This window comes from Oreochromis niloticus, linkage group LG23 (assembly GCF_001858045.2).
Source record: "Oreochromis niloticus isolate F11D_XX linkage group LG23, O_niloticus_UMD_NMBU, whole genome shotgun sequence".
In the NCBI taxonomy this organism is placed as follows: Eukaryota; Metazoa; Chordata; class Actinopteri; order Cichliformes; family Cichlidae; genus Oreochromis; species Oreochromis niloticus.
In genome coordinates this window covers 36,958,623-36,986,523 of record NC_031986.2, presented here as the reverse complement: position 1 = coordinate 36,986,523, position 27,901 = coordinate 36,958,623, and the positions used below count along the sequence as shown (strand labels likewise).

Here is a 27,901-nt window from a genome sequence, read left to right as displayed (position 1 = left end):
TGGAGAAAGAAATAGAATAACTCTTCAACTTCTTTAAAAAAGGTTTTTATTTCATATAAAGTTTTGCAGTATTTAAATTTAGAAACAAACATGATTTACTGTTAGCGTCGATATGACTAGTTATATCATCAGTACAACTCTGACCTGCTCCACTCGTCACACCAACCACAGTCTTGCTACAGTTCCTTGGCAACATATACAACAGTCTCACTCACAAAAATGCTTAACTTTACTTGAATTAATCGAAGCAGTACGAAACATGGAAAATGCCTTACATATTATTTAACTTTTTATTTGGTGACAACAATCATAAGAAAAAGAGGCTGAACTGGTTTTGAATAAAATCCTGACCTGGTTAAAGTTCTGAAGCTGTGGTTGAGGGTGGGACAGAAAGAGAGCACCTGAGAGGACCAGATCTTCACCCACCAAAGAGTCCGACTGAACCAACAACAATGTTAGACACAACAAAGTCTATGCTCTTAATCGTGACAACCCATGTGCGTCTTTCACTCACAGATGTGGACGAAACATTTACTTAATTTTGCAGTAAACTTTGGTTAACAACAACACATGTCTTTTTCCATAATGCACTTTTGAAAGAACACTGGTTAGAAAAGAGTGTCAGGTGCTGATAGTCAAAGTATGAAGTACAGTCTTGAGTGTAGTAGTTATACATCATGCAAGTGTGCCTGAAACACTGTTAGATGTGAGGCTGGGACACTTCATGCATAGATCCTTCTGCCGATCGTGTGCGTCACAGGAAGACATCAGATTGCTAGCAGATTGTCAAAGCTGCCAGCAGCTCCATTGCACAAAACATTACTCATCGTTATCTAAAAGAAAGACAACAAAGAAAATCACGACAATTCAACAAAGCAGTTGGACCATTACTCCTAAAAGTAAACGACAGAGGAGGCGAGAGACAATGACAGCATTGTTATAATGAACAACAGAACCAAACATTTAACCTCACCAAGTCACTGGCAGCCATGGAGAGGTACGGTTTTATAAACTTTTACAGAATCTCTGCCAATGTGAGACCTCTTATACTGATTTTTGCTTCAAAGTTTCATTCTATAAATTTATTAAATTATCCTTGCATGATTCACAGTTCAAAATAATCTGTATTGGTCCCATATTTGGATCTGTTGCAGTTCATCAGTTTATCTACTGTCTAAAACAAGCTTATTAAGCTTCTCTCTTTTTAAATTGTTTTCATATGCTGCCCCTCCCAAAGTTTGAAACGCAGTATGAGATGACAATATTAAGAAAATCTGCCCTCTTAGGAATGAAGAAGAGCCAAAGGGAGGGGAAAAAAAAAAGAAGAACTTGAGATTTTGGAACAATTAATAGACTATGCTGCCTTACCACAGTTTGCTCTCTGATTGCTGCTTCAAAAATATATAATTATATCCACCACTGTGTGGATGTAAGCCATAAGATAACAGATCTTGAGACGAGTCCTCAGGGGAGATATCTGACATTTGCATCATCCATCTCTACTTCAGAAGACAGTAAAAATAGAAAACGAACGAACTATCAAACAAAGATGTTCAATTAGAAAATATATCTGAAGTCTGCTCCCATCCTGAGGGATTCACTGCTTTCTATTTCTGCTGTGGCCCCCCCAAGTCCGACGACACGCTCAGCACAGAGCACGACAAAGAAAACAGAGTTAAGGGTGTCTTTCACATCTGCTCAGTCTCTTCACGACTTGGTGAAGCTGCAACAATGTGAGAAAAGAGGACAGGATTTTGACACGATGCTGATGCTGTCGCTGACTAGAACAATGAAAAGAAACCTACTCGGATGTTTGTGGCTCAGAAGGAAAACGGTGTGAAAATTAAAAATTATATAAAAGAAAAAAATATATAAAATGAACCAGGTCCAAGTGAAAAACTAATTTGAACTCTTTTATTGTGTGTCATGTAAAAACATTAAAGAATATCATTTTAAATGTTATTTATTTAAGTCAGAGACACTGAAAATGACAATACGATAAAACTGTCACTCACCTTCTTGATAAGCGCCATCTGCCATCACTAGATGAAGGATGTTGGGATACAGATGCTGGTGCTCAGTTCCCAGAATGCTTAGGACCAAACTGGAGCCCAGGTCAATATTCTCGTCTTCATCTTCATGTATGGCCTTGAGCATAAAAACAACAAGTCTCTTCAATCAGTCGTGTGATGTAACACTTAAAAGGACAGTACAGATGTATATGTTTTACATATGACTGCATTATTTTGGAGAATCAGTTAATGCAGAGAGAGACTAAACCACCACCCTTGACTGCAGTCCAATCCACCAATAAGACACCAATGGTTCCTCCAGTGGATGCTGGGCCCATGCGGATCACTTGGGCTGAACCTTATCCCATAAAGTCTGGCCTCCATGTATGAAGGAGCACATTCCCCTTGGCTGGCTCCAGGGTGGGGTTTCTTGAATCGGGTCGATTTTGAATATTACTTATTGTGGCCATACCCAGGAACAATTTTTCCTTGGGAGACACTACCAGCTATGTTCTATAGTTATATTATTGGGGCAAATTTCTCCCAACAACAAAGCTCCTTGGATCACTCAGGCATGCAAAATGATAACGTGACAATTCATGGAGGGAGACCATGTCTGATCTTTCATTTGGATGCAGGAAAAGTAGAGCCAAAATGAGTCTGCTGAAAAGGTTTGAGCATCTCGCTCCTCTTAGGTGAGGTGTTTTTCACACTGGGAGACCTCGGGCAGACCAGGACATGCTAGAGATATGTAATATACGCACCTCCCCCAACTCCCCACAAGAGTAGCTGCTTAGACCGCTGTCCACACTGGAGAAGATGCGCTTTGTCATGAACATAATCTTCAAATCTTGCTCTCAGCGGTTTCACTCACAAGCCATTTTCCTTCTAAAGAACTACACATGCCAACAGCATCACTATGCAAAAGATACAGACCTTAATTATATCCCCTATAAGCTGAGCTGCAGTATTAAAGCAGACAGCTGAAATCTCCAAAACTGGGCAGCTCGTACAAAAACACTCCAGATATAGCACAGCGGTCCAGAGGAAAAATTAAAAATATGTAAATTTGATTTTGGCTTGTATTGTCACTTTAACTGTGGGTTTTATGAACAAACTCCAGATTTCAAAGAGAAATAATGAATATTTCATACCTTAATCTTATTGTAGGCCTCAATGAACTTCTCAAAACCCATCTGCTGCTCCAGGTTGAACCGAAGCTCTTCCAGACGGCTGAAGATGCTGTCATGATGCTCAGTCTCTCCGCCCTGCTCCTCTCCGCTGCCATCTGTTGTGGAGCAGAACCAATCACTTCATATAAAAATCTCAAACTTTTGGTCTCGAAAACTATGAGGGTGCTGAAGGAATTAGAATATTAATTAAAGATTATATTAAAGGTCTTAATTAGTTTCAAACATAAAACAAGCTAAATGTAAAAACTAGAGTTAGGTTGCTTTAAAACATTACCTGAGTAAAATAGACAGAAAAGTCTGAGTCTCTGTGATGTCCTTACCCGAATGCCATTCTTCATTGAGCTGCCTGTTATTACTGTGGTTCTCCTCTCCCACACCATTGGTAAGCAACTCCCCTGCCTCCTCATCAGCCGGACTTCCATTTGAGCATTCCTCCTCCTCCTCCTCATCGCCTTCATCATCTTCCTCCTCGTCCTCCTCATCTTCATCGTCGTCATCGTCTACCGCCATCTGATTGTTGTCCTGATCGATTTCGGCTGCGATCCTGTTGAAAAGCTCCTGGTCTCCGCTCTCAGGAGGGTTTCCATTAAAGTCACCAGCTCCAACCTCCTCTTGCAGCAGTCTCTCCATGGATGCCCTGATGTCACGCAGATCTTCATCTTCATAAGCACTAAGAAACAGAACAAGGTTTCTTAGAAAACAATAGTTTTCTCTCTAATATTAAAGGGTCATTACCTTAAATATAAAGCTGCTTGCAATAGTTGTCATTGTAACAACTACCCGTCTTTATATAGTTTACAGACACAGGTCGTTGTCTTTAATTAGAGTACTTGGTATTTCTGATAATTCCTATGGAAAAATTAAAACCCAACCCAATTAATCCATCATGCCAAAAATGAAACAGCTGGTCCAGATAATGTCTTAGGATGTTTTTAGATTTCATGCATTTCTTACTCCTCTGTCTCAGACTGGTCATCATCTTTTCCTGCCTCATCCAGGTCCTCAATTTCCAGGTTGTTGTCTGGAGCAATGTTAGCCTCACCAGTCACTGCAACGTCCTGCTGAGAGCTGAAGAGTCGACTCAGGTCTGGTAGAGAGCATGTCCGCAGCATCTGCCGGCACAAACCAAACACAGTGACAGAGTATTCTGAGTGTTTGACTAAGACAACTGCAAGTGGAATTTATACGACACAATAAACAAGGGCTTAATATGCAAAGAAGGGGCCAGAATAGGACATGACTCTGTGACAAGATCCTATTCTATGTAGCCATTTTTATATGCATATTAAAAATGTTGAGCTCTGCAGATCTCATTGTCCCTGATGAAGGTCGTGAAAGATAATGGTTGATGGATGCTCGTCCTGTAATATAAGACTCAGCGCAGGTTCAGATTGCGAGATTAATGGATTCATTTCAGCCTTCTCATTAATAAAGAAGACTAAAATCCTACCCAAAATACTGCACAAGCCTTTACATCACACCAGGGAGAACAGATAAATGTCCTGAAACACCTGATCACTCTTACAGCTAACAATGTCCTGGGTTTAATACTTAAGATAATTACCTTTAGAATTTCCCTTTATTATGGAACACAACGTCCACACACAAAAAAAAAGTGTAATATTCTGCCAGTAATCACCTTGGGGTTGTTGGCATCAAACATGCCTGTAGAAAGACCAATGAGGAGTGCATTCTGGTGTTTGGAGCGTAGAGGTGAGACAGAGCGTGAGCGAGAGGCCAGAGAGGAGGATGATTCATCCATGGAGGACTGGGCTGAGAGGATAGCGAGGGCGGCAGTGCGTCGGTGGGCCGGGGAACACAGTTTCATAAATAAGGGCTCCTCATGCTGGGCTAAACCTGTAGAGAGGAAAAATGGGGGCAGTTTTAATTAAGACAATAATTACCCTGAAAAAAAGTCATCTTGGCTCACTACACATTGATCTCACCTGATGGCTCAGGAGCTTTCTCTGCACTCTTCTCAGCCTCTTTGTTGCCTGCTGGTCTTGTACTGCCCTCTGCTGGCCTGTAGAAGAAATCCAGCTTAGCTTCACAGACATGCATGTTGCCTTTGTACATTTATTTATTTAAAGGAGTTTTAAATCATAATAAAAAAGGCTTAATTTTCATTTTGATTTCATTTAACACTCACATTTGCTGTTGGCTTTCCTGCTCCCAAGCTTGCTGCACACTGTTTGGAGGATGTGAGGCCTGTTTAGGGGTTTCCTCTAAAAACACCGACTCCAAGTCTGCTGGATCTAAAGGAATTTAAGCATCACTGGATTTAGCTGGGAAAAACAACAAAAATAAAATTTTAATCGGATCGGATCAATATCAGGTACTAACCCTGAGTCTCAGTAACGCTGGGTGGCAGTGTTGGGCTCTCTATTGCAGCAGCCATGCCGATTTCTTGATGTGAGGCCACATCTGCAGCTACAGGACTCTCAGACACTTCTTTAGGTATCTTCACAATGCCAGCTTCTGCTGTCATCTGGTTTAATTTAACTGAAAGAAACCAAGAGACAATAACAATACATGATAAGCACATGTTCATTATTTAAAGCAGGACCAAATAAGAACAATTTAAACATTACGGGATTCTTCATCTCTCCATGTATTTTTAGACAAGCTCTTGCAGTACTTTTCTACTTTAACTCACTATTTATGTAACGTCTCAAAAATAAACAAATAAATCTGCAACATTGGGACAGATACAGGCAAATATTCTCTAAATTTCACATCAAAACTATTCCTGCAATACCGAGCAAAGTTTTTGGCCTAATTTAGTCAAATTGTTAGAAATATAAAAAAACAAAAACAAAAATAAACATGATTTTTTTTTTTTTATAGTGTTACATGACCTGTTGCAGTTTCTGTGATTACATTAACTCAGGAAAAAAAAAGAAAGACAAAACATGAGCCCAGTAGCTAATTTAATTCGTTTTATGTTGAGACTCAAAAAAAAAATAAAAAAAATTAAAATCATCATGAGGTGAGAAACTGTAAGTAAGACTAACCAGGACTAGAAGACTCGTCCTCACATATGGTGAGAGTCTCCAGTGGTTGGGTGAGTGGCTGAAGTTCTGCCTCCTTAAGTACCTTCAGCACCTGAGAGTCTGGACTTGCTCCCCACATCTTCCTGGGAGCATCTTCCTGTAGCACAGCCATCTGTATAACTTCGCCTGCTGTTTGCTCTGAGACAAAAAAACAAAACAAAACAAAACAACAAACAAACAAACCAAAAACAGAAATAGAGAGAGACAGAGGGTGTAATACTCAGAGAGCAGTTATAGGGAAAGCTGTGCGCTTGTTCTGACTCAGGGGGAAAGGACTTACCAATGGTCATGAGGGATGTATCCTCTAGAGTTTGCTGAGCTGCAGAGAGGACAAGTGGAACTCCTGCCTCCCACTTCTTCCTGTCACCACCAGAGGATGGCCTAGCTTCTGGAGATGCTGAAGTGGCTAATGAGATAACAGAAGGGAAATTTGGCAAACCTGCTCTTTAGTAGAGAAACCAACAGATCCTGAATAGAAATCAGCTGAAGAATTATAATATATTTCAATTGATCTGTTTAGATACAAGGCAATTCTTTGCAGAAATAAACTATATGAAAAACACAACACGATGATAATGTGAAATGTAGCAAGGAGCATAATCACAAACAAACAAAAGATGAGATTAAAGCAAATCAAAGGTTAGGAGGTTACAGATGTGATTTTACTGGTAGGCCCCTCAAACAGTAAAGTTTAGCACTGATTTAAATGGAGCAGCAGTTTTAGCTGACATCAAGTCAAGACATTTGCTCTAAAACTGAGGAGCTGAAAAACTGAAAGCTGCATTTGTTATTTTGTTGTGATTCCAGCAATAGAGAGTAAACCTGGTCCTAATTGCCTTAAAAGTCTGGATGTTTCATGAGGTATGAATAAATGTGAAATCTAAGTAGGCCCATTTGGTGCTTTGTAAAGCAGTACAAGGATTTTAAAGTCTATCCTTTGACACAAAGGAAGCCAGTGATGGATTTAAGGATAGGAGTAATCCAATTTCTTTAGTGTTAGCATGTTGCATGAGCTGTAACTGTCTCATTGATTTTTTGACTTATAATGTCATTGTTATAGTAATCTAACCTGCTGGTTTGCTTTAGACAGAAATCCTTTATTTTGATTTTAAATGTGGTTGTAGGCCAACTTTGTAACTTGCTTAATGTTCCCGTCAAAATTTAGGTCAGAGTCTGTTTATGCCACGATTTCTAGCTTGATCTGAAGATTGACATCATGGTTTCAGACAGGTATTAACTTTTATTCATACAGGCTAAAAAGGGCAATTTCATTTTTAAATTTGGTTAAAATTAAAAGAATGAAATGGTAAATACACTCACTAAATGGCAAAGATGATAGAGTCATGTAACTTTGTATATGTGTATTAGACGTTTGGGGGTAAAGAGTTTTATAAACTTTATTTTTCAGAGGAATACAAACCTTTTTTTGGCTGTTAATCACATTTGACTGGTGATTCTATACATGCAGTTTTTAAGCTTTGGCTCTGTTACAGTATGTTCAAATTGGGGCTTTCAAAAAAAAAAAAAAAAACTGCCCAGTCGTGTTATGAAGTTGTGAGACTTCTCTCTGTTTGTCAGGGCACGGCACACCAAAAAAAACCCCCCAAAACCCAAAAAACATACTGTAATCCTCTTAATCCATCTCTAGTTAGACTCAACTCACTGCTTGCTGTGGCACACGTTTCCTCTAAAGTTTGCTGAGCCACGGGAAGTACAGGTAGCTCTGCTGCTTCCCACTTCTTCCGGTCTCCATTGGAAGAGGGGCGCTTGTCTGTATCAGACTGGTTTTGGGTTGGAGCAGGACTTGATTCCGCTGGGGCCGAAGGAGACTCCTCCACCTCCTCCACTGGGCTTTGAGCTTTAAGGTTCTGGTTAAGTCTGCGCAGAATCTGCTTCTTCTCACTCTGTTACACAGAAGTGATTGCATAACAGTACTTTTTTCATTAGAACAAATGGCGTTGTTATTTGATTTCATACATTTTAACAACTAATCACCTCACCTGGATCATGGTTGCAGACTCTGGTTCAGGCAAGCTCTCCTTCAGTGGCGTAGTCTGTAAAACAAAATGCCAAATCCATGCAGCTAATAAATAAATATCCTAAAGTACTGTGGGAGACGGTGTTATACATCAGTTATATACTGACTGCTCCAACGTTCTTCAAGGCAGCAGTCATGGATATAGCTGGGGTGGAGGGTTTGGGTGTAGGCAGGGCTGGAGTTTTGGCAGCTGGTTCTGGCTGAGAGGGGCCTGGCTGTGGAAGAGGACTATCAGAGGTAGACGATACTGCTTCTGAGGCCACTATATTTGCTCCCGCCATGCCACCTTTGACCCCTCGAGCTGCAAGCTTCCATAACAGTCAATATGCAAAGTTAGCTTATACTTCAACTAATGCACCAGTAAGGTCACACTAAGACAAGCTAGGGATGAAGCAAAAACAAACACTTACATGGTCCTCCCATGCCCTTTTTTCTCTTTCATATGCTTCTCTCCTCTTCTTCTCTAGCTGCTCTTTCAGAAGAGCCGCACGGGCATTAGCTTGTGCCTGCAAAACAGAACAAAACAATGACACGCTTTGATAAATGTTACACATTATTTCTGTCTATTATTTTTTGATCATATTAACCTCTGTCCTCCCTTTTTCCTCCAGTTACAATTGACTGGGAAGGCTAAACTGCATGCACACTAATCGAGAGGGTCATCTCTCCTCCACCAGTACAGACCTTTGTCTTTTGCAGTTTTGTTTATTATCAGTTGACTTGGGAATTACCGATGGTCCCATTTTCATATTTTGCTTGAAGTAGTTTAGTTTCTAAACATTAGTTCAGGAGAAAACATTGATCCTGGCGACCCACTGGGTGGTTGTTTCGAGGTTTAGGGTTAGTGACTATTTTTGCTTAATAAAGCATTTTTTGATCTCTGTTTTGTGAAATCTCACATGTTTGGTTACTCTGAGCCATGGATTTTAGAGACTGTAGCAATAATCAAATAGGGCTGTACAAAATCCAATGTCATCTCTGATGACAGTGTTTTTTTATATTTTCCTGTGCTGTTTCAGGACAAAACAAAACCCATGACTTTAAGCCTCTTTACAGCAACAAGTCACAGGCAGAGCAGAAAAAGGAAGAGGACTTACATCATCTTCCTCTTGCTGTCAATTTAATCATTGTTAACATCTCTGCAAATAAGGTTATCAGATAAACATCGGATATTGGAAAATGCAATTGCTTTTTGCCCCTTCTAGACTCACTTTTAAAGCCTCTATCTTCTTTCTCCTGAGCTCGGCCTCCTCACTGGACTCCTGGCTGTCAGAACCATCGCTGTCATACTGAAACACACAAGAAGCAACATCAACACCCAGCAGACAAAATGTTAGCAAAAACTGAAAACCACCTTCATTATTGGCACCCTGTGAGCAGTGGAGTAATGTACCTTCTCTCCTCTTAGTCGAGCTTTGATCTGCTGGCGCTCATTGAAGTTCTGCAAGCGGATCTGTCTGAGCCTTGCCAAGTACTCCTGAGAACAAATACAGAAATGTTAAATACTGAATGAACACACACACATGGCAGAGAGTACAGTACTGATGTTAGCAGACATACAAACAAAACAAAAACAACAACAACAAAAAAAAGAACATGCTTTGTTGGGACTTATACATAAAAAAATGTTATACAGAAAGGCATCAGCCATTTAGATAAAAATAACAAAAAAAGAAGAAAAAAAACCCCCAAAACAAAAGACAACACAACACAAATTTACAATCAGCAATGAAGATGTATCCATTCAGAGCAAAACATTTATGACCAAACTCAAAACTCAGGTGGTTATTTGAAATGAGACAGCAGCCATAACTGGGATAATGGAACACCACACATTGCACAAGGAGTGGCAATGAGTTTGAGCTGCTGGGTTGAACTGTGGGCGGGTCAAAGGGAGCTTTGTGCAGACGTGTGAAACGTGCCAAGCCAGACGTGCTGTGAGTAAGGTGAAGTGTGAGGCTGGGCGTTCAGGCCTTGGCCTCCTACCTCCTCTTCTTTGTTGGGTTTAGACCTCCCGCACCGAACACCACCAGCCCGGCCTCCATAGATTGCTGCCAGGTTTTGCCGAGTACCCTGTTTACCATTTAATTTAACCACACTTTAGGACACGGGCCCTAACAGCTAGCTGCCACAAGATTAAGTGTAAAACAAAAATAATAGAAAAGGATAAAAACATTCGCAGGCAGTTGTTTGATTCTCAGTGTGATTTGCAGTCACAGGTCTATAATTGATTCAATATTGAGGCCAGAAATAGAGCTTAATTAAGCTGTTAGATTGAAAACGTTTCTTACTTAATATCAATATCAGTTTTTATTTCTGTTCATATAAATGACACCAGTATAGTAACGGGTTATCATGCAGTATTTTCATGATGGGGGCTATATACTTAGTAGTAGTTATAATATGTACCAGCTGTCCTTCAGCGCGGGCTTTGTTGAGCATAGCTTCCCTCCTCCGCTGCAAAAACTCCTCAACTTGAAAGGCTCGCTCAGCTGCCATTTGACCGCGCTGCCTGTAAACAAAACACAGTAATAAATATTCTTACTCAACTTTTACACCGTTGAGAACAACAACGCAGCTACGTGACTAGCTGACCTGCTAATATGGGCTTGTTTGGAAACATGCTGCAGCCTGTGGAGTTCTCTCTTGATTACATCAGGGTCTAGCCGTCGAGCAGGGCCATTAGGAAGCACTGGGCCTGCAGCAGCTGGTACACTAATCGGTACATAAACAGGTAATGTCATTACAAATACTACTTAACACACATAAACAGCCAAAAAAAATAAAATAAAATAACCTTACCGAATGGGGCTGCACGGTCCAGCTGAGGAGCTCTTCCTGCTGACATCTTTAGGCGTCGGTTTAGCCATTTGGTCGAGGATTGCATGGTAGTGTTCATAAGGGCTTTTACCTGGGAGAGGAGCTGGAGTAGAACCCTGAACAGCAGCAACATGTGCACCTCTCTTTCCACCTCCTACAAAACACTGAGTACGGAGAACAAAACAATGTCGCAACCCTCGCCGAAGGCATAACTCTTTATATGACAAAAACGGAATAAATATACATTACCTTTCTCTCTGGGCTGCTACCTCCACTAGAACTCAAGACATGCTTCCAGCCTTGTTCTCTCGCTTGGTTTATTCGATTGATCTGTAAGAGATCAAAGGTTCAGATTTAGGTTGAGCTGTACAGACTGTGTGGACTACGAATGCACTGTGGAGCTCAGATCAATCACCTAGCAGAAGATAAAGAAAATATCCAGACTAAATCCCCCCCCCTTTACTGCTGCCACTGACCTGCAGGCTGCGCTTTGAGAACTCATGTGTTAGTTTATCATTTCCATCATATAAAAATGTTGCCAACAGCTAGGAAGCTTAAAACGATAGTATACAAAGAGTTAGGCTCATGGTGGCTATAGCCATCATTTTCTATACATTCAGTGTTCTCAAACTGTTCTATTAATTCATATTGAATACTTTTTTTTTTTACTTTGTCCTAAAAAGATCCCCTTTCCTTCACTAATGAAATAAAAAATAAATAAAAACCACACACCCGAGCTCAGTTAATCACTCACCTTTTCCTTTTCATATCTCTTCATCTGCTCCGCTTTCAACATAAACATCTGAAAGAAACAGATCAGAAGACTTTAGTTTGAAAGGTATAAAAAATTTTTTGCATGGAGATATAGAAACTAAACAGTATCCTCACCTGCTCTCTCTGTTTCCTTTCTTTCTCAATCATCTCCATCCTCTTCTTTCTGATGCTATCCTATAGAATGAGAAAAAAAACCATTCAAACCCCAAAATAGATATCTTAAAGAAACCCGCCTCGAGGGAAAGAGCCAGCAGGACTGCTCTGTCAGAGGTCAGGTGGGCGAGGAGGAAAAGTTTGGTTAAAAGAGAACGCTAAATCAGGCAGAGCACTCCGAATGGGCCAGAAGCGGACAACGGGTGAAGATGGGGAGCAAGCGCAATGAGAGGGAGCAAAACTGAAAATGCTAATAAGAAGGGACCTTCACGTGTAATTGAATGGCGAGAGAAAAAAGGAGGGAGCCTATTAGAGAATATAATATGGGGCTCTAGGTGTACCTCGTGTTTTTTCCTCTCTTCTTCCACTTGACTCACTCTTCTCTGGGGGGTTGCTGGGAGAGGGGCCTGAGCAACATATGACACTGGGCTTCAGAGGTAGCCAACATAACATGATGTACCAATACACACTTACTCACACACACACACACAAATGGGAGAAGCATTGACAACAAATACAGCTTCTGACATAAGAAGGCAAACCCGCCCCCCCAACAAACAAAACAAACTTCATGACTAAAGATCGGTCTTACCAGTTTGTCATCACCAATAACAGTCTACTAACCGGTTTGTGTTTTCCAGCTGGTTTCTTGTCTGCAGGCTTTCTGGCTCCATCTGGGACCTTCCTCACAGTTAAAGGCACTCCGTATTTGGCGGCTGGTTTTGTAATCTTCTGGGCTGAGGCTGGTATTATGAGATATCCAGAAGTAATTTAGAAGAAAAACTCAAAAACAAACAAAATTTGTATTTTAGTCATCCAATGTGCGCACCTACACACACACACACAAAATAAACAGTGTATTTTCACAACATAATAAAAATCAAAAAGAAATGAGCAGATTATTGCACGACAGATGCAAAAGTCCAGCATCTTTCATTTATCAGTTTTGATTTAAGGTGTAATAGTCCCCCATAATGCCACTGATATGTGTCTGACTTCGTGGCTGACTAAATCTTGAATCTACAAACCAGCTGTAGAAGGCAGACCCCTTGTAGTCTTCTTCATCATGAGTTTGCTCACCTGATGGCATCTGTGCCACACCCAATTTAGGCTGCTTGTGAAGAAAAGTATGGCGAAATTCCTGAGCAATGATCTGAAATGAGTAAGAAATTTAATGAGCAATCTACTTTTTGCAAAGAAAACCCCCCAAACAATTAACAATCAGCTGCAGAGTCTACCTGTGGTGTGAGAAACTTCTCAATCCTGCAGGAGAGGAAAGGTTTGTCCAGTATGCTGTTGACTGAAGGTCGCTCTCTGGGGTTGCGTTTAAACAGCTGTGCAAGGAGAGATCGCAGTTCTTGGGAGTAATGACATGACACAGGAGGGTATGACCCGCGGATTATCTTAAGAACCAAGTTCTTCATGTTGCCAGCCTCAAACTGAGAATAAACAAATGCAAAGGCACACACAGCTGTAACCACTGCATAGAAATTACTGCAGACAATTGAACTATATAGGGATTCTTAATGTGGGGACTGTACTGGATTAGATATTTAATTAGGAATTAATATACTGGAAATTAATTTCAGTGTATTATCTAACTACAGTTATACATATAGAATATACAAGGAAGAGATCAAAATTAGTATGTGAGAGAGCAGTAAATGCTGCATAAAACACCTTACAATACTGTACAATAATTATTAAACAGCTCACACAGAATACTTACTGCATGCTTAAGAGTGCACATTTCATACAGAACACACCCTAGGGCCCAAATATCACTGCAGCAGGAAGGAAAAGCAAGGAAAATGAGAGGCGAGAACATACAAATGGGTAGGCAGGGATAAGTTCTGGGTTAAGTTTATCATTCATTCAATAAGGTATCAACAGTCAAGTGCATGCCCTTTATTTTCCTTTTATAAACTGAGATGAAAACAAGACTTTATTGACAAGAAAACTCCAGATCATTTAGACTGTGCTAAATTTACTTCACTGATTGTAACTAAAGTAGGTTAAATTGCATGTACACTTAAAATAGCTAAGGAGAAAAATCAATACCAGCTTCCTGCTGTAGATGTAAGCGTGCAAGTTTACTCAGTAAAAAGGAGAAGTGATATCCTTACATTACACTGTAGCCACCGCCTAATCCTGCAGACTCAAGATTCAGTGGGGAGACACCTTGTCCCATTGATTACTATTGAATTTGCTTGACAACTAGACACCAATGTACGATATTCCAGAAGTCCAAGTACCTTTTGTTATTGTATGGTTTATTTTCACAGATCTCTGGTGACAGGTAATATGGTGTTCCTATGCAAGTTCTCGCCAGTTCTACAGTGCTGAAAAACAGAAAAATAGCACATTTTAATATTAAAGCTTCAATATTTCAAATAGGCACTTTCTAATGTGCAAAAATATAAACAACAACATAAAAATCAAAGCAAAAACAGCTGTAAAAAAGGAGAAAAATCAACATCAATAATAAATGCACTTAAGACCCTCAGAATAAAATTTATAAATACATAAAACATGTAATACATTATAAGATCAGACATATTTGTTTTAACCAAAAGATATTTTTGTGTAACAACAGTTAAAAACAAAACAATAATTTAAACACAACAAGTTAACAAATTGGCTAAAATAAGGGCAGTGTACAGATAACACAAATTCAACAAAATAAACTATAATATTTTTTAAATGTAGTAAAACAGAATGTCTTATTACCAGAAATGCAAAGTGTTCTTCAACTTTTAGTCTGAAATCTATGCTTAATGAAAAACTGCAGGGCTACTCAGACAACAGTGTGCATACCTGTTCAGCACCCTTGCAATTCCAAAGTCTCCAAGCTGAACTGTTCCATCTTTTGTCAAAAAGATGTTCTACACAAGCATTATGAGAACACATGTAAATAAACCAATACATGCAAACAAACAACTTATCACTTAAAGGGAGGTCTTGTGATTTATGAAACAATACCTGTGATTTTATGTCTCTGTGGAGAATTTTTCGATCGTGTACATGCTTGAGCGCTAGGCAGATCTGCACAAGCCAATCTAGGATCTCAAAAAGGGAGACTACAGTAAACCATACTTATCGTGATCAGTTTAACCCAATATGTGTATACTGTTTGCACAGTGACTGCCTCGAGTAGTTGCTGGCTTACTTGCTCTTCTGAGAACAGTACCCCTTTCTGAGAGTTGATCTTTTTGAATAGGTCTCCACCCTCGCAGTAGTCCATCACAATATACAGACAGCCACCCTCTGGGATTAAAGTACAAATAAAATAAAAAACTTATAGTATGTAGTTATCACACAGTGCACATTTGATAATATTTTCTTCACATAAACAGATGAGCTATTTGAATGGCATTAATACCTTCAAAAGATTCCTTATACTGGACGATGTTTGGATGACTCATGTTGGCAAGAACAGCAACTTCCTTCCGAGATTCCTGCCTCTCTTTGCTGGACATCTGTCAAAGTAATGAAGAGGGTAACGAGATGAAGCGCACGCTGAAAACAACATGCGAAGCTTGTGTAATATATGCACAGAAGCTTACTCCAGATATGCCAATCTCCTTGATGACATATTGGTGTCCATCATCTTTGGATTTGACCAGGATAGCCTTTCCAAATGAACCTTCCCCAATTTTCTTCACCTTTTCGTACTTGTCCATGTTATTGGAATGACTGGCTCCACATGCTGGATCTGCAAAGACATCAAGAACATGCTAATGCTATTGCTCGGTGTAATTAGGCTTTAATCGAGGGTTCCGTGACAGCAGTTTTATAAAAGGCAAACATTTGGTAGTCTCAATAATGCCAATTGTGCGTCATCCTGGAAATGTAATGTTAGCTCCATTGTGGACCGCTGTCAGACAGAAAATGAGACGGACTGTGATGCTGAGATGCAAGACACAACACAGCTGGTAGCAAAACAGCTAGCGTTTCCGTTACTTAGAAGCTAGAAGAAGATGGAAGCGTCATAAAATATTTACCCTGTGAATGCACAAAACTCTGGCTGATATAATATCACCGGCTCACTGTGTAGCCGTATACGTTTGTGTGTGCCTTACCATTAGTCTTTTCTCGCTGCCTTTCTCATAGAGGTTCGGGTACTTGATACTGTCCTCGCACTCTCTATCTAACTACGGCTACATTTTTTTTGTACGTTTTCATTGGTCAGATGTACCAAGACCGAACATTAATTGGTGTACACGACTGTCCATCATCTGTTATTGTGGATGACGCTTACCAGTTTCCGCCCCCAATGACACCGTTGCTGTGGACATTTTCCATAGCAACCGCAAACCAACTGAGAAGCATGGAGAACGTGTAACGTTTGGCGATTAATTTAGTTAAAATGTATTTATTTTTTAGTTACTTCATCTAGTATTTTCGTATTATGTATCTAAACCACAGAGCTTCGCTCAACTTAGTAACACACTATCCTCGTAATACCTGTATGGAGTACCGTAACTGTCAAACTGAAAGACCACAGTATTGATTCAAATTATAAATTATAAATCATATTTATTATATAAAAGCTGCCTCTGTATTTATTATCTAATTGTCTATTTATTTATTTATAAAATATTTATAAAATTCTCCATTTTTTTATTTACTGTTAAAAGTGTTCAGTATGGATAGGCTTCGAGGTTTATTGTTTCCATTGGTATTGACTTATCTTAAATTAATTATTACAGTTGGGTAATGAAAAACATAAACACCCACCATGGTGGATAAGTTATTGCAGTGTGAACTTAATTTAATTATTTGGTAAACAGTAGTTTAGTGCTCCTGCAGCAATTGCAGTAGTCTTTCTCTTTGGATGGTGGGTCAGACATTTAATGAAATAATTTCCCCAATTTAATCTTATTTTCATAGCATTTAGTAACATTCTTTATTTACTGATTAATTTATTTCAGTCTTATTTTTGGTGATTTAGGTCTTCTGTACTTTATGTGGGCTCTGCCGCATAAAAACCTGACAAAAACCTGAAAGTCATATATAAACCATACTGTATATTTAAATAAGTATGGCATACTGTATTTATATTTTTAGGAATTTGGCTGTTTATGCGTAGCAAAATGAAATTCACAAAGGTATTCGTCTTTCAAACAAATTATGTAATATCGCAAACGATTTAACAACATAAAATATATATCCCAGTGTAAAATTCTGTTTAATTTAATTTAATTTAATTTTTTTTAAATTTAGACTAAATTCCTAAACACATTTACTGGATTTACAAGCCGCGGTGACGCGGGCGGCTAGCTCACGCCTCCTTGTTTGATTGTATCGAAGGCTGTGAGCAGATGACGCAGTGAGGTCCAGTGAAGATGGCTCCTTTTCCGGACGAGGTGGATGTTTTTACTGGCCCGCACTGGCGAATGAAGCAGCTGGTGGGCCTGTACTGCGAAAAGGTGTGTACAAATAACTGTCGTTCCTTAATTTTGCAGATTTACGAACAATTTTTTGGCGGTTTGTGTCCGAAGGTGAAGCGAACGCCTGCTAGCATGCTAGCTAGCTAGCTTGCTTAATAGCAGCAAGAATTGAGTCAGTCGAAGGAGATGAACTGTCGGATGACTGTCTGACGACTACACTGAGACCCTTTGGTTGATCTGTGGTCAGCGTTACGTGGTAGTATTCACGTTTCCAGCAGTGTGAAACCCTAACCGACTGAACCTAATAAAGTTTTTATAGCCACTCCTCTCCGCAGCTAAAAGCCTTTTCTGTTTACTAGCCTAACTAACTTGCAAGATAGCTTATATAACGTGCTTTAAGTGCCACATTGGAGTTTCTAATGTTTTCACAAAGGGTGGTGCATATATTAATAAGAAGTGTCTTAACAAGACAAGCTAGGGTAAGCTCATTTAGCTGCAACAGCTAATGCACGAAGGGTGTGCTTCACTAACCCTAGCTCGGCTACAACACTGATGATTTGACACTCTCTGGCATACAGCCACTATGTTTACATATACGTATCAGTTACTGTGTCTAATCCTACCAACTGAAACGCTAAAATAGATCACATGGATCTTATGTGGTGATTTATTTTGTAAGAAATAACGCAAAGATCTTATTTGATAATTCTTCTTCCACAGCTGTCCAACACCAACTTCTCCAACAACAATGATTTCCGCTCATTTCTTCAGTCCCTGTGCGCCACATTTAAGGAGTTCAAGATGCATGAGCAAATTGAGAACGAGTACATTATCGGGCTGCTGCAGCAGCGCTGCTGCACGGTGTACAATGTACACTCTGACAACAAACTTTCAGAGATGTTGTCCCTCTTTGAGAAAGGGCTTCATAGTATTAAGGTAACGATCGACTAGCATTTTAAAATACACATTTTATTGTCATGTTATGATCCTATATTTCACTTGATGCAACTTTAAAAATAGCTAACCAGAAAAACATTGGCTTTAGGTAAGGGGAAAAACATATAGTACAGTGCTCAATTGTTGGGTACCACTCAGTCATTAGAATAAGTATCATGTCAGCAACGCAAAGATTATAGTACATACAAAGACATCAAGGGTTGTTATTTTTCATGTACACATGTAATTTCCGGCACATCTTCAAAGCGGTTTTACTCACATGCAAAGCAAAATTACCAGTGTTATAATAAATGAGAATTAGTTTTAGCTAACTTACACACTTGGGCAGTCAGTCCCTAAAGGCCCATTGTGCCATGAGAAATCTGCATGTTAATTATACTACACTTCCTTTAAGTGTGGAATAATACTGTTATTTATTTGTTATATCCACTTTTGTGACAGTTCTCTAGTGTTACAGTTTCATATTTAAAAGAAGAAAAAGGATGAATGAAGTTATTAAGCATGAAGTTAGTAAGTTGAACTACTTGGAACAGAGGGAGGGTTATTTTTGTGATCTGCTTATCGAGAGACAAGAGTTATTGTTCTGTCAAGCCATGGGCAAACCTCCACCCCAAGAAATAAAAGACAAAAATAAAGGCCTTTTTAGAATTATGCAATTGTGTAAACCCGAACTTCCGCTGCCAGTTTGGAAATCAGAAAACATTTTCTATTTTTGCTCTCAGGAGAAATCCTGCTTTCTGTCCCAAGGAAAACTGTCTCCTGGGAAAAACAATAGTGTCCTAAATATTTAGATTATATTGAATTCCTGTCATTTGTGTTAAAAAACAGTTCATGATATTTACCCTGAGAAATTACCCTGAGTAAATCAACTCCTGTAGTAATGATATTAAAATATTTTTGAATAGAAAATAATACTTTAATGTACAACAATTATTGCAAAATACAGCCATTAATGATGATGCAAAATCAAAATGTACTTCTCAATGTAGGGAGTAGTGATTGAGTAAGGGTGATTTGGACACAGACCATGAATTAATCATTGTTGTGTGTTTTTAGAGTGAATATGAGCAGCTTAACTATGCCCAGCAGCTGAAGGAGAGACTAGAAGCTTTCACACAGGACTTTCTGCCCCACATGAAGGAGGAAGAGGAGGTATAAGATGCTCAAATTTCTTTTCCTTTCTTTTTTTTTTTTTTTAATATAAACATATTTTAATTACCCATTGTGTGGGACATCAATTAAAACCAATTTATGTTGAACAACAAAAGGTAAAAAAATACACTGGAAGTTATCATAAAAACATGTCTGTTTGTGTCCCAGTTAATTAAACTGTTGCAAGCTGTTTGTAAACTGAGGAGATTCGTTGCAGGTGTTTCAGCCTATGCTTATGCAGTACTTCAGCTATGAGGAGCTCAAGGACATCAAGAAACAAGTGATAGCGCAGCACTGCAACCAACAGCAATTGGACAGTGCCGCAGAGGTGCTAAAGGGCTTCAGTTTGTGGAGCCAGGCGGAGGAGCTGCAGAAAGCCTTCAAATACGCTGATCACGAGAAGACAGATTATGGTGAGTGAGTATGTATTTAAGCTGGTGCTTCGTACTTAAGCACATTATAACTGGTCAAGTAACCCCACTGTTCAATATACCACACGTTTAGATAAGCATATCAATCAGTTGTCTTTTAGATCTAATGCAATGTGATAACTCATGTCCAGCAGACATTTTGACTGTCCATTAAGGCATTTCTTATGATTTGATCAATTTAGGCTTGACTAACTTGTTTATACCTGCATGTATCTTGCTGCAAAATGTCAAAAATGTCTCCTTGATAACGGACCTCTGTACTACCGGGACAATGTTTTAACTGTTAAAGTCACCAGCTTCATGAAAGAACACTCTGTCTTAGAAAGTGGTTGACATTTCTAAAAGGTGCACTTCATCATTTTGGTATTTGAGAACACTTACGAGCAAAGCTATTCCATACTCTTCCTCAGAACTGGAAAAAAACAGGAATTCCTCCACCCACATCTCCCAGCTCCCCACGGAAATTATGCTGAGGCTGTTCCATTATTTAGGCCCTGAAGATCTGTGTCGCTGCAGTCAAGTGTGCAGCTCCTGGTCAGAGCTAGCTAAGACCGGCTCTTTGTGGAGGCACCTTTATCCTGTGCGCTGGGCCAGAGGTACGCTCGAGTTTTATGTACTGGTGAAGACTTAATCCACTCAAGTGTGTAGCGGTGCACAACTAATTAATATTTTTCTCTCTGATATGTAGGTGATTATTATAATGGCCCCCCTGGGGAGCTCGACCAGGAGCCAGATGAGGAGTGGGTGAAGAGTCGGCAGAACGAGGGTCGTGCCTATCAGGAATGGGATGAGGACGCTGATGTCGATGAGTCTGGTGAGGTTTTGTCTTAGTAAAGGGCTTGTCTCATAGCGATTTAAGTGGTATTTAAAGCACAAGCAACTATTACTAATGTAATGTTTCAGACACAAGCTGCCAGAAAGGCATCATTTGGAATGTACTGTTGTATTATAGCTTCCTACCCAGTCATTCCTATCCATTCAGCCTACATTTAGCAAGATATGTGTGACAAAAACAAACAAAGAAAACCCCACTTTTACAAATGCTTGGTAATGTTAAGCCCTGTTCCCATTGAACACACCGTTTAAGTAAAATGGCTGGTAAATAAACTACTGCAATCTGTGGGTGTCTTGTCAATTCTCTTTCAAAAGCGTTGACAATTCACTGGCTTTCAATAACACCATAAAATTAGCCAGCCAAAACTGACTACTGATGTTGGAAAAACACAGTGAATGGAAAAGAACAAATTGAAAATGAGGAAAACGGCTCATAAAAATCAACTCTGAATGCTCCAAAGCTATTGCTGGTCTGCTGTTCAGCAGCCAGTGCTTAAAAATGTGATTGTTTCCACTACTGCAAACTGCATTTGTTTGCGAGCAAATTAATGCCCTACGTGGACACGGCGGCAGCAAAGCTTTCAGTAAATACATGAACAGTGTGTCGTTTTACAGAAGTAAGTTACTCAGGTCGAGCAGTTTTGGTGCACTGGTTCTACGTGACACGTTCAGTGTGAACAGGGCTGTAAAACAGGTTTATGGTTATATGCAGCCTGTGTAAAAGGTAAGTCTTCATTAAATGTGATACCTAAAGACATTTAGTGTCTGTTTTTGACCTCTACTTTTATAGTTCCTGACTGGTTGTCCTGTTGATATTGGGTAATAAAACTAGCTTGATTAAAAATGTAAACGTGTCTAAGAGTTTTAAACAAGGCGTCACACATTCGTTCACATCCTCCTGTGGTGAAGCCAGTATCTCTATTTACTTTTCAAGTATTTTGCGGCTTTTGATCCCAGACTATGCTTTATGTGTCATCATGGTATGATACACCTCTAATGTTGCCTAAAGATGTGTCATACCACCTCCAGTTTAAGCTCTGTAATATGTCACCCGTGTTGTTCAATGTTTCATCAGATGTGTCAGGTCAAATTGAGGGCTCCCTTGCAATCAGCACTGCTAAGCGGGAGAAGAGGCTCCTGAATGGGATTATCCAGAATCTTCTTCCAGCTGTCGGTCCTTCTGTCAAGTCCATTGTTCTGGCATATAGCTCTACAGTCTCAAGTAAAATGGTAGGCAGAGCACAAACCTTTATTTTGCTGTTGTACTAGCACAATGTCAAAGCTTAAAAAGCTCGTTGGTTGAGCTGTGTTGTAAGATAAATGTTTTTGCTTTCCAGGTACGTCAAATCCTCAGTTTCTGCCCCAATATTACACATCTAGACCTGACGCAGACTGATGTTACAGACTTTGCATTTGACAGGTTAGTATTAAAAATGAATACTGAAATGCTAACTGTTTATGACAAAGCGGATGTACATAAAACTCAGAAAACTTATGTTGAGTCTATCCTTTCCCTTTTAGCTGGTCATCTCTCGGAGCTTGTCACTCTCTGGAGCACCTGGATTTGTCAGGGTGTGAGAAAATCACTGATCACACCTTGAAGAAACTGTCTTTTGGGCTGGGTGACCTCATGTCTTCCACCTGCATTGACAAACGCTCAGACAAGCGAGCCAAGCTTCTTAAGAGTTCCCCAGGTCCCATCACGCTTGTTGATGAGAGAAACCTGCATCCAGTGGGACGAAAGCAGGCCATAATTTTCAAGCAGGGGACTGGCCGCTGGGGCGCCGCCTGCACGCCCACACAAGTATGGGTCCTGGATCCTTTGGACCTTGCTGATATTGAGGACGCAGCAGAGTGGAGTCGTCGTGGTGGGATGCCGCTCACTGATGCGGAAAGCTTCGTTGAGACGCAACTTATGGGAAGTTCATGCTGTTGCAGGAGGAGCAGGAGGCGGGGGCACAGGACTGGCTCAGATGCCTCATATTTGCATCAGCAGTACGCCTTGTCTGCAGAAGTGCTCTGCGGTCACTCCACCTGCTGCACAAGCGACGTGGCCCTCAGGACTTTTACTGGGTCTGAGTCAGGCATGACCAGAAACGGCACTGCAGAATTTCGGACTAAATGCTCCTCAATGGGGAGCCTGCAGTGTCTCCAGCCTGAAAACAGGACTGATCAATCAGAAACGAAACGCTCACTGAGGTTTCTCAGCCTGTCTGGATGTTATCAAGTCACTGACTTGGGCCTGAGGTAAAGTTAATGCATCAATCTTTTTCAAACAAACTAAAAACACATCATATATATTTTATGTTTTAGTATCTGTACAGAGGACAGAAACGGCAAAACTTAGAAAATGTATACACAACCACTGACTTCATACCCCAGGACTCAGCTCTCCAGTAATCCCCTGACTGTACACACATAGGCAAATTAGATCAACCAATAGGCAGAAATCTGACCTCATCACGTGACTTTAAATGATGGGCCCCTTATTTCCTTAATTAGGTAGAAATGAGGGAACGTAAAAATTGAATACAGGTGTAAAAACAAATTCCTGTTTGTTTCCAGTAAATAAACAGGCTTTTGTATACAAAGAAAAGCTGATACATTAAATTAAAATAGCCCAACTTTAATGAAAGATAAGTTTGTAATGAAACTTATATTTAAACTAAGTCAAATACAGAAGTGACTTATGTCACATTTTAGGAGTTAATTAATGCCTAAATTTGTTTTGTTTTATTTTTATTAATTTAATAATATATACATTTAGTTTGGCAGTTATGGCCCTCTATAAAAATGACTTGAGTTTAGGTAGGTTTTTTGAAGATTTGGTAGTAAACTAATATGACGCAGTGGAATGAATGAGTTACTGTGAACAACTGTAAAAACCGCATTTCGTCAAATTGCGCTGGTGAAATTTTAAACTGGAGACCAGCCACAGTGCCCCTTCAAACCTTGGTTGTTGAAATATAAACGCCTGCCAAAGTACCCAGAAAAATGCCTTGTGGTCATTTCCTCATTTGTCATTGTCCAGGGATAAACACTCTCACTGACTCACAAGGTAAAAACATTCAGCGCCATCTGAAAAGTAAACTGCTAATAGCTAGTAGTTCAAATGTAGTCATTTTAAAGCATTAGACAGATTAACTTTAATATCAGTGGTCAAGAGGACATAAAATCACTCGTCATAAAAAACATTTATGACTTTGCTCCAGACTGAGTTTTTAGGTTTTTCCTCCTGGAAGCTATACTTCTATTTTTGCTCTTGAATTCCGCCATGGATTCCAGCGTATTGCCATCTCATCACTATACTGAATTAAGACAAAGACATAGGTGCTTTTCAAAATGCATATAAGGTAACATTTCTATCAGCTAATTCAGATTATACAGTGCAGCTCTTATTAGGGTAAGACTGGATTATCTGCATTCATCTAGATGTTCCCACTGTTGGTCTGCATGTTGTTGTAGCTGTAATGAGGTTGCATTGCACTGTGTGTCAGGGCTCTGTCTCAGCGTGGAGGGCTTCCTGTGCTGGAGCATCTCAACCTGTCTGGCTGCCTCTTTATCACTGAGGTGGGGCTGCAGGAGCTGGTGTCGGCCTGTCCTTCCCTCAATGACGAGCACTTCTATTATTGTGACAACATCAACGGTAACACAAGTTAAACCTAAAATGCTGCATGCTCTTCACCTAGTAATGTTTTGAAATAGGCCTGTGTTAATGTTATACTGTATAAGATGTCACGGTGCTGTTACAGTTTGTGGCAACTATACAAACATTAATAACCCCACTCGCATAGCATGTGTCCTAGTGTAAGTAACCGATGCCGCTGAGGGGGGAGGTAAGTAGGCATTACAATACATTGATGCCCTTACTGTCAGAACTTTATGTGACACAAAGTTGAATTATTTAATAAAATAATTAAAATATTTAAATGTTGTGGATATTGGGGTGTAGAGCTGGGCGATATAAGATTTTTTCATATCACGATGTTTTTTTCATTTCAGGCGATAACGATATAGATAGAATAGAATAGAATTCAACTTTATTGTCATTGCACATGTCACAGGTACAGGGCAACGAAATGCAGTATATCACGTGCATATAAATGCATATATATATCACGATATAAGCCAAATAACTATATTTGTAAGATTTAAATGTGCCTTTGCTCACAAGTAAAATGTGAAATAATTAGCAGCTTGTTTTAATTAAAATATTTATTTCCCATAATAAGTTCAACAGGGTAGATGTACTTAAGGAACATGAGACTTCAGTTTCAGATAAATAAAGGCAAATATTGCAAACTACACAAAAGGCAGCCGCTAAAGCGTTTAAGTTTCAAAATAGAACAAACAAAACAGACTACTAAATTGTCAATTCCACTTAGAAACAAAATATTAATTCTAAAAAAATAAATCTTAGTTTGTTTTACAGAAGAACAGACAAAATTGACTAACTTTTGTCAATATCAAATAAACTGAGAACTAAAAGGAAATTCTCAATCTCTCCTTGTTGTATAGCTTAGCTTTTCAAACAGTTTTAACAGTTACTTTAGTCTGACAAAAGCCGAATGACGAATTAGCGCTTTCAGTCAGAGATTGAGCATGCACCGCTTTATTGTATTTCCAGACTTGCTTTCGGCACAATTTACAGTGCGCGCTACTCTGTTTTTTGTCAGACTTGAAATAGCCGAAATACCTTCACACTACGGAACTTCTGTGGCCCTTCCGTTCGACAAGCTCTCCGGCATTGGAACCATCATCTGTTTTTCTTCGGTAACCTTCGCTCACGCTCTCGGTTGATTTTTCTCTAGTCGGCAAACTCATTTCCTTCATTACCCGGGCTGCACGGCTGCAAAAACAAATACACATGTGCGCCTTGGCGCTTGTGCTGTACGTAACAAGTCACGTGACGTGACTCTGCGGCTGTGATTGGTTCGGCTCTGCGCTACTTAATTTGGATTGGCTGTTCTTTTTTTTTTCTTTCTTTTTTTTTTTTAAGAGGACAAGAGAGATGAGGCCTATCGCAATAGTTTAATTTTTCTATCGAGAAAAAGTTATTTCGCAATACATATCGTTATCGTTTTATCGCCCAGCTCTATTGGGGTGTGTGTCAGATGTTTCTCACTTGTCATGTGGGTTGCAGGTCAGTAGATAACCGCAGTGTGGTGTCTCTCTGCAGGTCCCCATGCAGACACGGCCAGCGGCTGCCAGAACCTGCAGTGTGGTTTCAGAGCTTGCTGCCGCTCTGGAGAGTGATTCAGCAAAACAATGCTATTCTGAAATGTCTCCTTTTAATTGCACTTTATTCTGGGAATACCATTTGCTGTATTTTGTGTCACTTAAAAATATTTCTTGATGAAACTGTAATTTTGCTCCAAATCTTTCGGTCTATATTTCATGGAAATAATGCTGTCTAAAAGGAAAATATACAAGGGTAACAATGGATTTGAACTGTCTGCAAATATCCTGGTTCGTTCTTTTTGGTTTAAAAAAAGTAAAAACCCAGAAAAAAATGAACACCTAGAACTCAGTGTTTTCTGTAGTTTAAACCAAGTTTGTTTTGTCACTAAAATGATACAGATTTACACCAGTCTGCTTCTCCCCTTACTTTGTAACTCATAATCAGCATAGCTAATTGACTGTAGGGTTAACTTTGTTGTTAAATTGAATCTAGCTGTCGTTTATTTGATAACGATGTGTGGTGAAACAAAGAAGTGGTCTGAGTTTTGGGTGAAGCTGACTGCTCCAAATGGCACTCAGATTGTTGATGGTTAGGTCCCTACATGTGACTCTTTTTCGCTGCCTTGTGCTACCGTACATTGATGTTCAGTTCACTGCTGATGCTGGCACAGCGACAGTATGCACAGACATAGGAACTGGTACTTGATGTTGCAGTGTAGTCCTTAACCCCCCCTTTTTTTCTTTTTTTTTACATTTATGATACTAAATGTCCAGAAAGAGTTTCTTGCTTTCACTTTTCTTTATGCACTCCATTGGGCAAAGAAATGGACCAGTGTTCTTGTGAGAAAGATTGAAGAGTTTGTAGAGAAATAGAAAAGCGGGGTTAAAAATAGTCAAGCGCATATTGGGAGAAGTCTTCAGCGCATTTGGCCAGCTAGAGTACTGCATCATTTATGATACTGCAGCAGAATTTATTTTCCTGTTCAGAAGCCTTGCATGATTTCTGTTGAAAATTCACAACAAAATAATAAAAACATCTTGGAGTTAGAAATTGTGCAGGTGGTTATTGTTATTGTGTTAACAAAAAACAAAAATGTTTGGAAATGTGACCAAGTAGGATAGTGCTTCTATCTAACATTCATACTCCATTTGATGCTAAGTATCTTGCCCAAGCATATTTAGCATGCAGACTGGAGCAGATGGGGATCGAACCATCAACCTTCCAAGTAGTAGGTGACCTGATCTACCACCTGAGCTACAGCCAACCTAACGTCACTTAAGTGCTGAGCCAGAAAATCCTCAGTGCATTTTGGCAACTTTCAACAAATTAGTTTTAATGTATATCATGACTCCATAGTAGAAATATAGTATCTTAAAAATGTTCTTGTATGCAGCAGGTCTTGCTGCTAGAAAGGCCGCTGACAGCCTCAAGGAATGTTTGTAAGAAATCTGCCACATTTAAAAAATGTCAAGGCAAACCCAACAAAGGAGTCTGCAGGCAAGCATCTTTTTTTTTTTTTAGTTTCTTAATTTAATTATGCTGTCACTCTGAAAGAAGAAAAGGTCACTTTTCTTCACATTTAAACTATAAACTGGCAGTTTGATGAAGGACTTTTGTTGGTAATTTAATATAAAAATGCTGACTGTAAGGAAAAAAAACAAACCCTCACTTATTAGTGAGGGTTTGTTTCAGCCAATTTGCCTCAGCAGCTGGCCAGTCACCTTGACTAACACACATTTCTCACCAAGCCACAGGACCATTGGTTATGCTGCACCCTGTATCTCTGCATTGATTCTTCAAGTGTCTGGAAGTCTGATGGATGAACAATTCCTTCAGCTGGTGTTTTGGTGATTGTGCTGAAGAGTGCTCTCCAAGTTTTTGGTACAGTCTTTCATATGTGTTCACTTGG

The 27,901-nt window shown here is 39.6% G+C and overlaps 2 protein-coding genes across 4 annotated transcripts; one reads left to right on the top strand and one right to left on the bottom strand.

Moving 5' to 3' along the window:
- Positions 1-36: 36 nt before the first annotated feature.
- nek1 (NIMA-related kinase 1) lies at positions 37-16,261 on the bottom strand. 3 transcript variants are annotated; one of them, XM_005478843.4, is made up of 36 exons: positions 16,126-16,261; positions 15,610-15,758; positions 15,426-15,522; positions 15,213-15,310; positions 15,026-15,109; positions 14,861-14,928; positions 14,299-14,385; positions 13,773-13,827; positions 13,282-13,482; positions 13,124-13,196; positions 12,668-12,786; positions 12,385-12,450; positions 12,005-12,064; positions 11,871-11,918; positions 11,366-11,446; positions 11,099-11,280; positions 10,892-11,011; positions 10,706-10,808; positions 10,283-10,369; positions 9,690-9,773; positions 9,508-9,585; positions 8,707-8,802; positions 8,404-8,604; positions 8,259-8,312; positions 7,922-8,162; positions 6,539-6,664; positions 6,220-6,396; positions 5,549-5,707; positions 5,355-5,460; positions 5,152-5,228; positions 4,845-5,062; positions 4,160-4,317; positions 3,526-3,875; positions 3,167-3,300; positions 2,016-2,148; positions 37-833 (listed from the first exon to the last, which is right to left on the bottom strand). In XM_005478843.4, exons 2-36 carry the CDS (start codon positions 15,724-15,726, stop codon positions 820-822), a joined length of 4,152 nt encoding a protein of 1,383 aa, XP_005478900.1. In that variant the 5' UTR covers positions 15,727-15,758; positions 16,126-16,261; the 3' UTR covers positions 37-819. The 3 variants fall into 3 exon arrangements, with proteins under 3 accessions (XP_005478900.1, XP_005478901.1, XP_025758592.1); XM_005478844.4 differs by lacking the exon at positions 10,283-10,369; XM_025902807.1 differs by lacking the exon at positions 12,385-12,450.
- Positions 16,262-17,310: 1,049 nt separating this feature from the next.
- fbxl5 (F-box and leucine-rich repeat protein 5) lies at positions 17,311-26,816 on the top strand. The gene is made up of 11 exons (XM_019351669.2): positions 17,311-17,475; positions 18,157-18,372; positions 19,450-19,545; positions 19,763-19,958; positions 20,387-20,572; positions 20,665-20,790; positions 21,886-22,040; positions 22,148-22,230; positions 22,332-23,057; positions 24,308-24,456; positions 25,990-26,816. The coding sequence occupies exons 1-11, from the start codon at positions 17,392-17,394 to the stop codon at positions 26,064-26,066; spliced, it is 2,094 nt and encodes a 697-aa protein (XP_019207214.1). The 5' UTR covers positions 17,311-17,391; the 3' UTR covers positions 26,067-26,816.
- The last annotated feature ends 1,085 nt before the right edge of the window (positions 26,817-27,901 follow it).

Excerpts from the sequence above, each read along its gene's own strand:
- nek1 (XM_005478843.4), bottom strand. The coding sequence starts at position 15,726 with ATGGACAAGTACGAAAAGGTGAAGAAAATTGGGGAAGGTTCATTTGGA. Across the intron at positions 15,311-15,425 it reads GTATAAGGAATCTTTTGAAG|AGGGTGGCTGTCTGTATATT; the intron begins GTATTAATGCCA and ends CTTTAATCCCAG. Across the intron at positions 8,803-9,507 it reads AGAAGATAGAGGCTTTAAAA|GCACAAGCTAATGCCCGTGC; the intron begins GTGAGTCTAGAA and ends TCTGTTTTGCAG.
- fbxl5 (XM_019351669.2), top strand. The coding sequence starts at position 17,392 with ATGGCTCCTTTTCCGGACGAGGTGGATGTTTTTACTGGCCCGCACTGG. Across the intron at positions 17,476-18,156 it reads TGGGCCTGTACTGCGAAAAG|CTGTCCAACACCAACTTCTC; the intron begins GTGTGTACAAAT and ends CTTCTTCCACAG. Across the intron at positions 19,546-19,762 it reads ACATGAAGGAGGAAGAGGAG|GTGTTTCAGCCTATGCTTAT; the intron begins GTATAAGATGCT and ends GATTCGTTGCAG.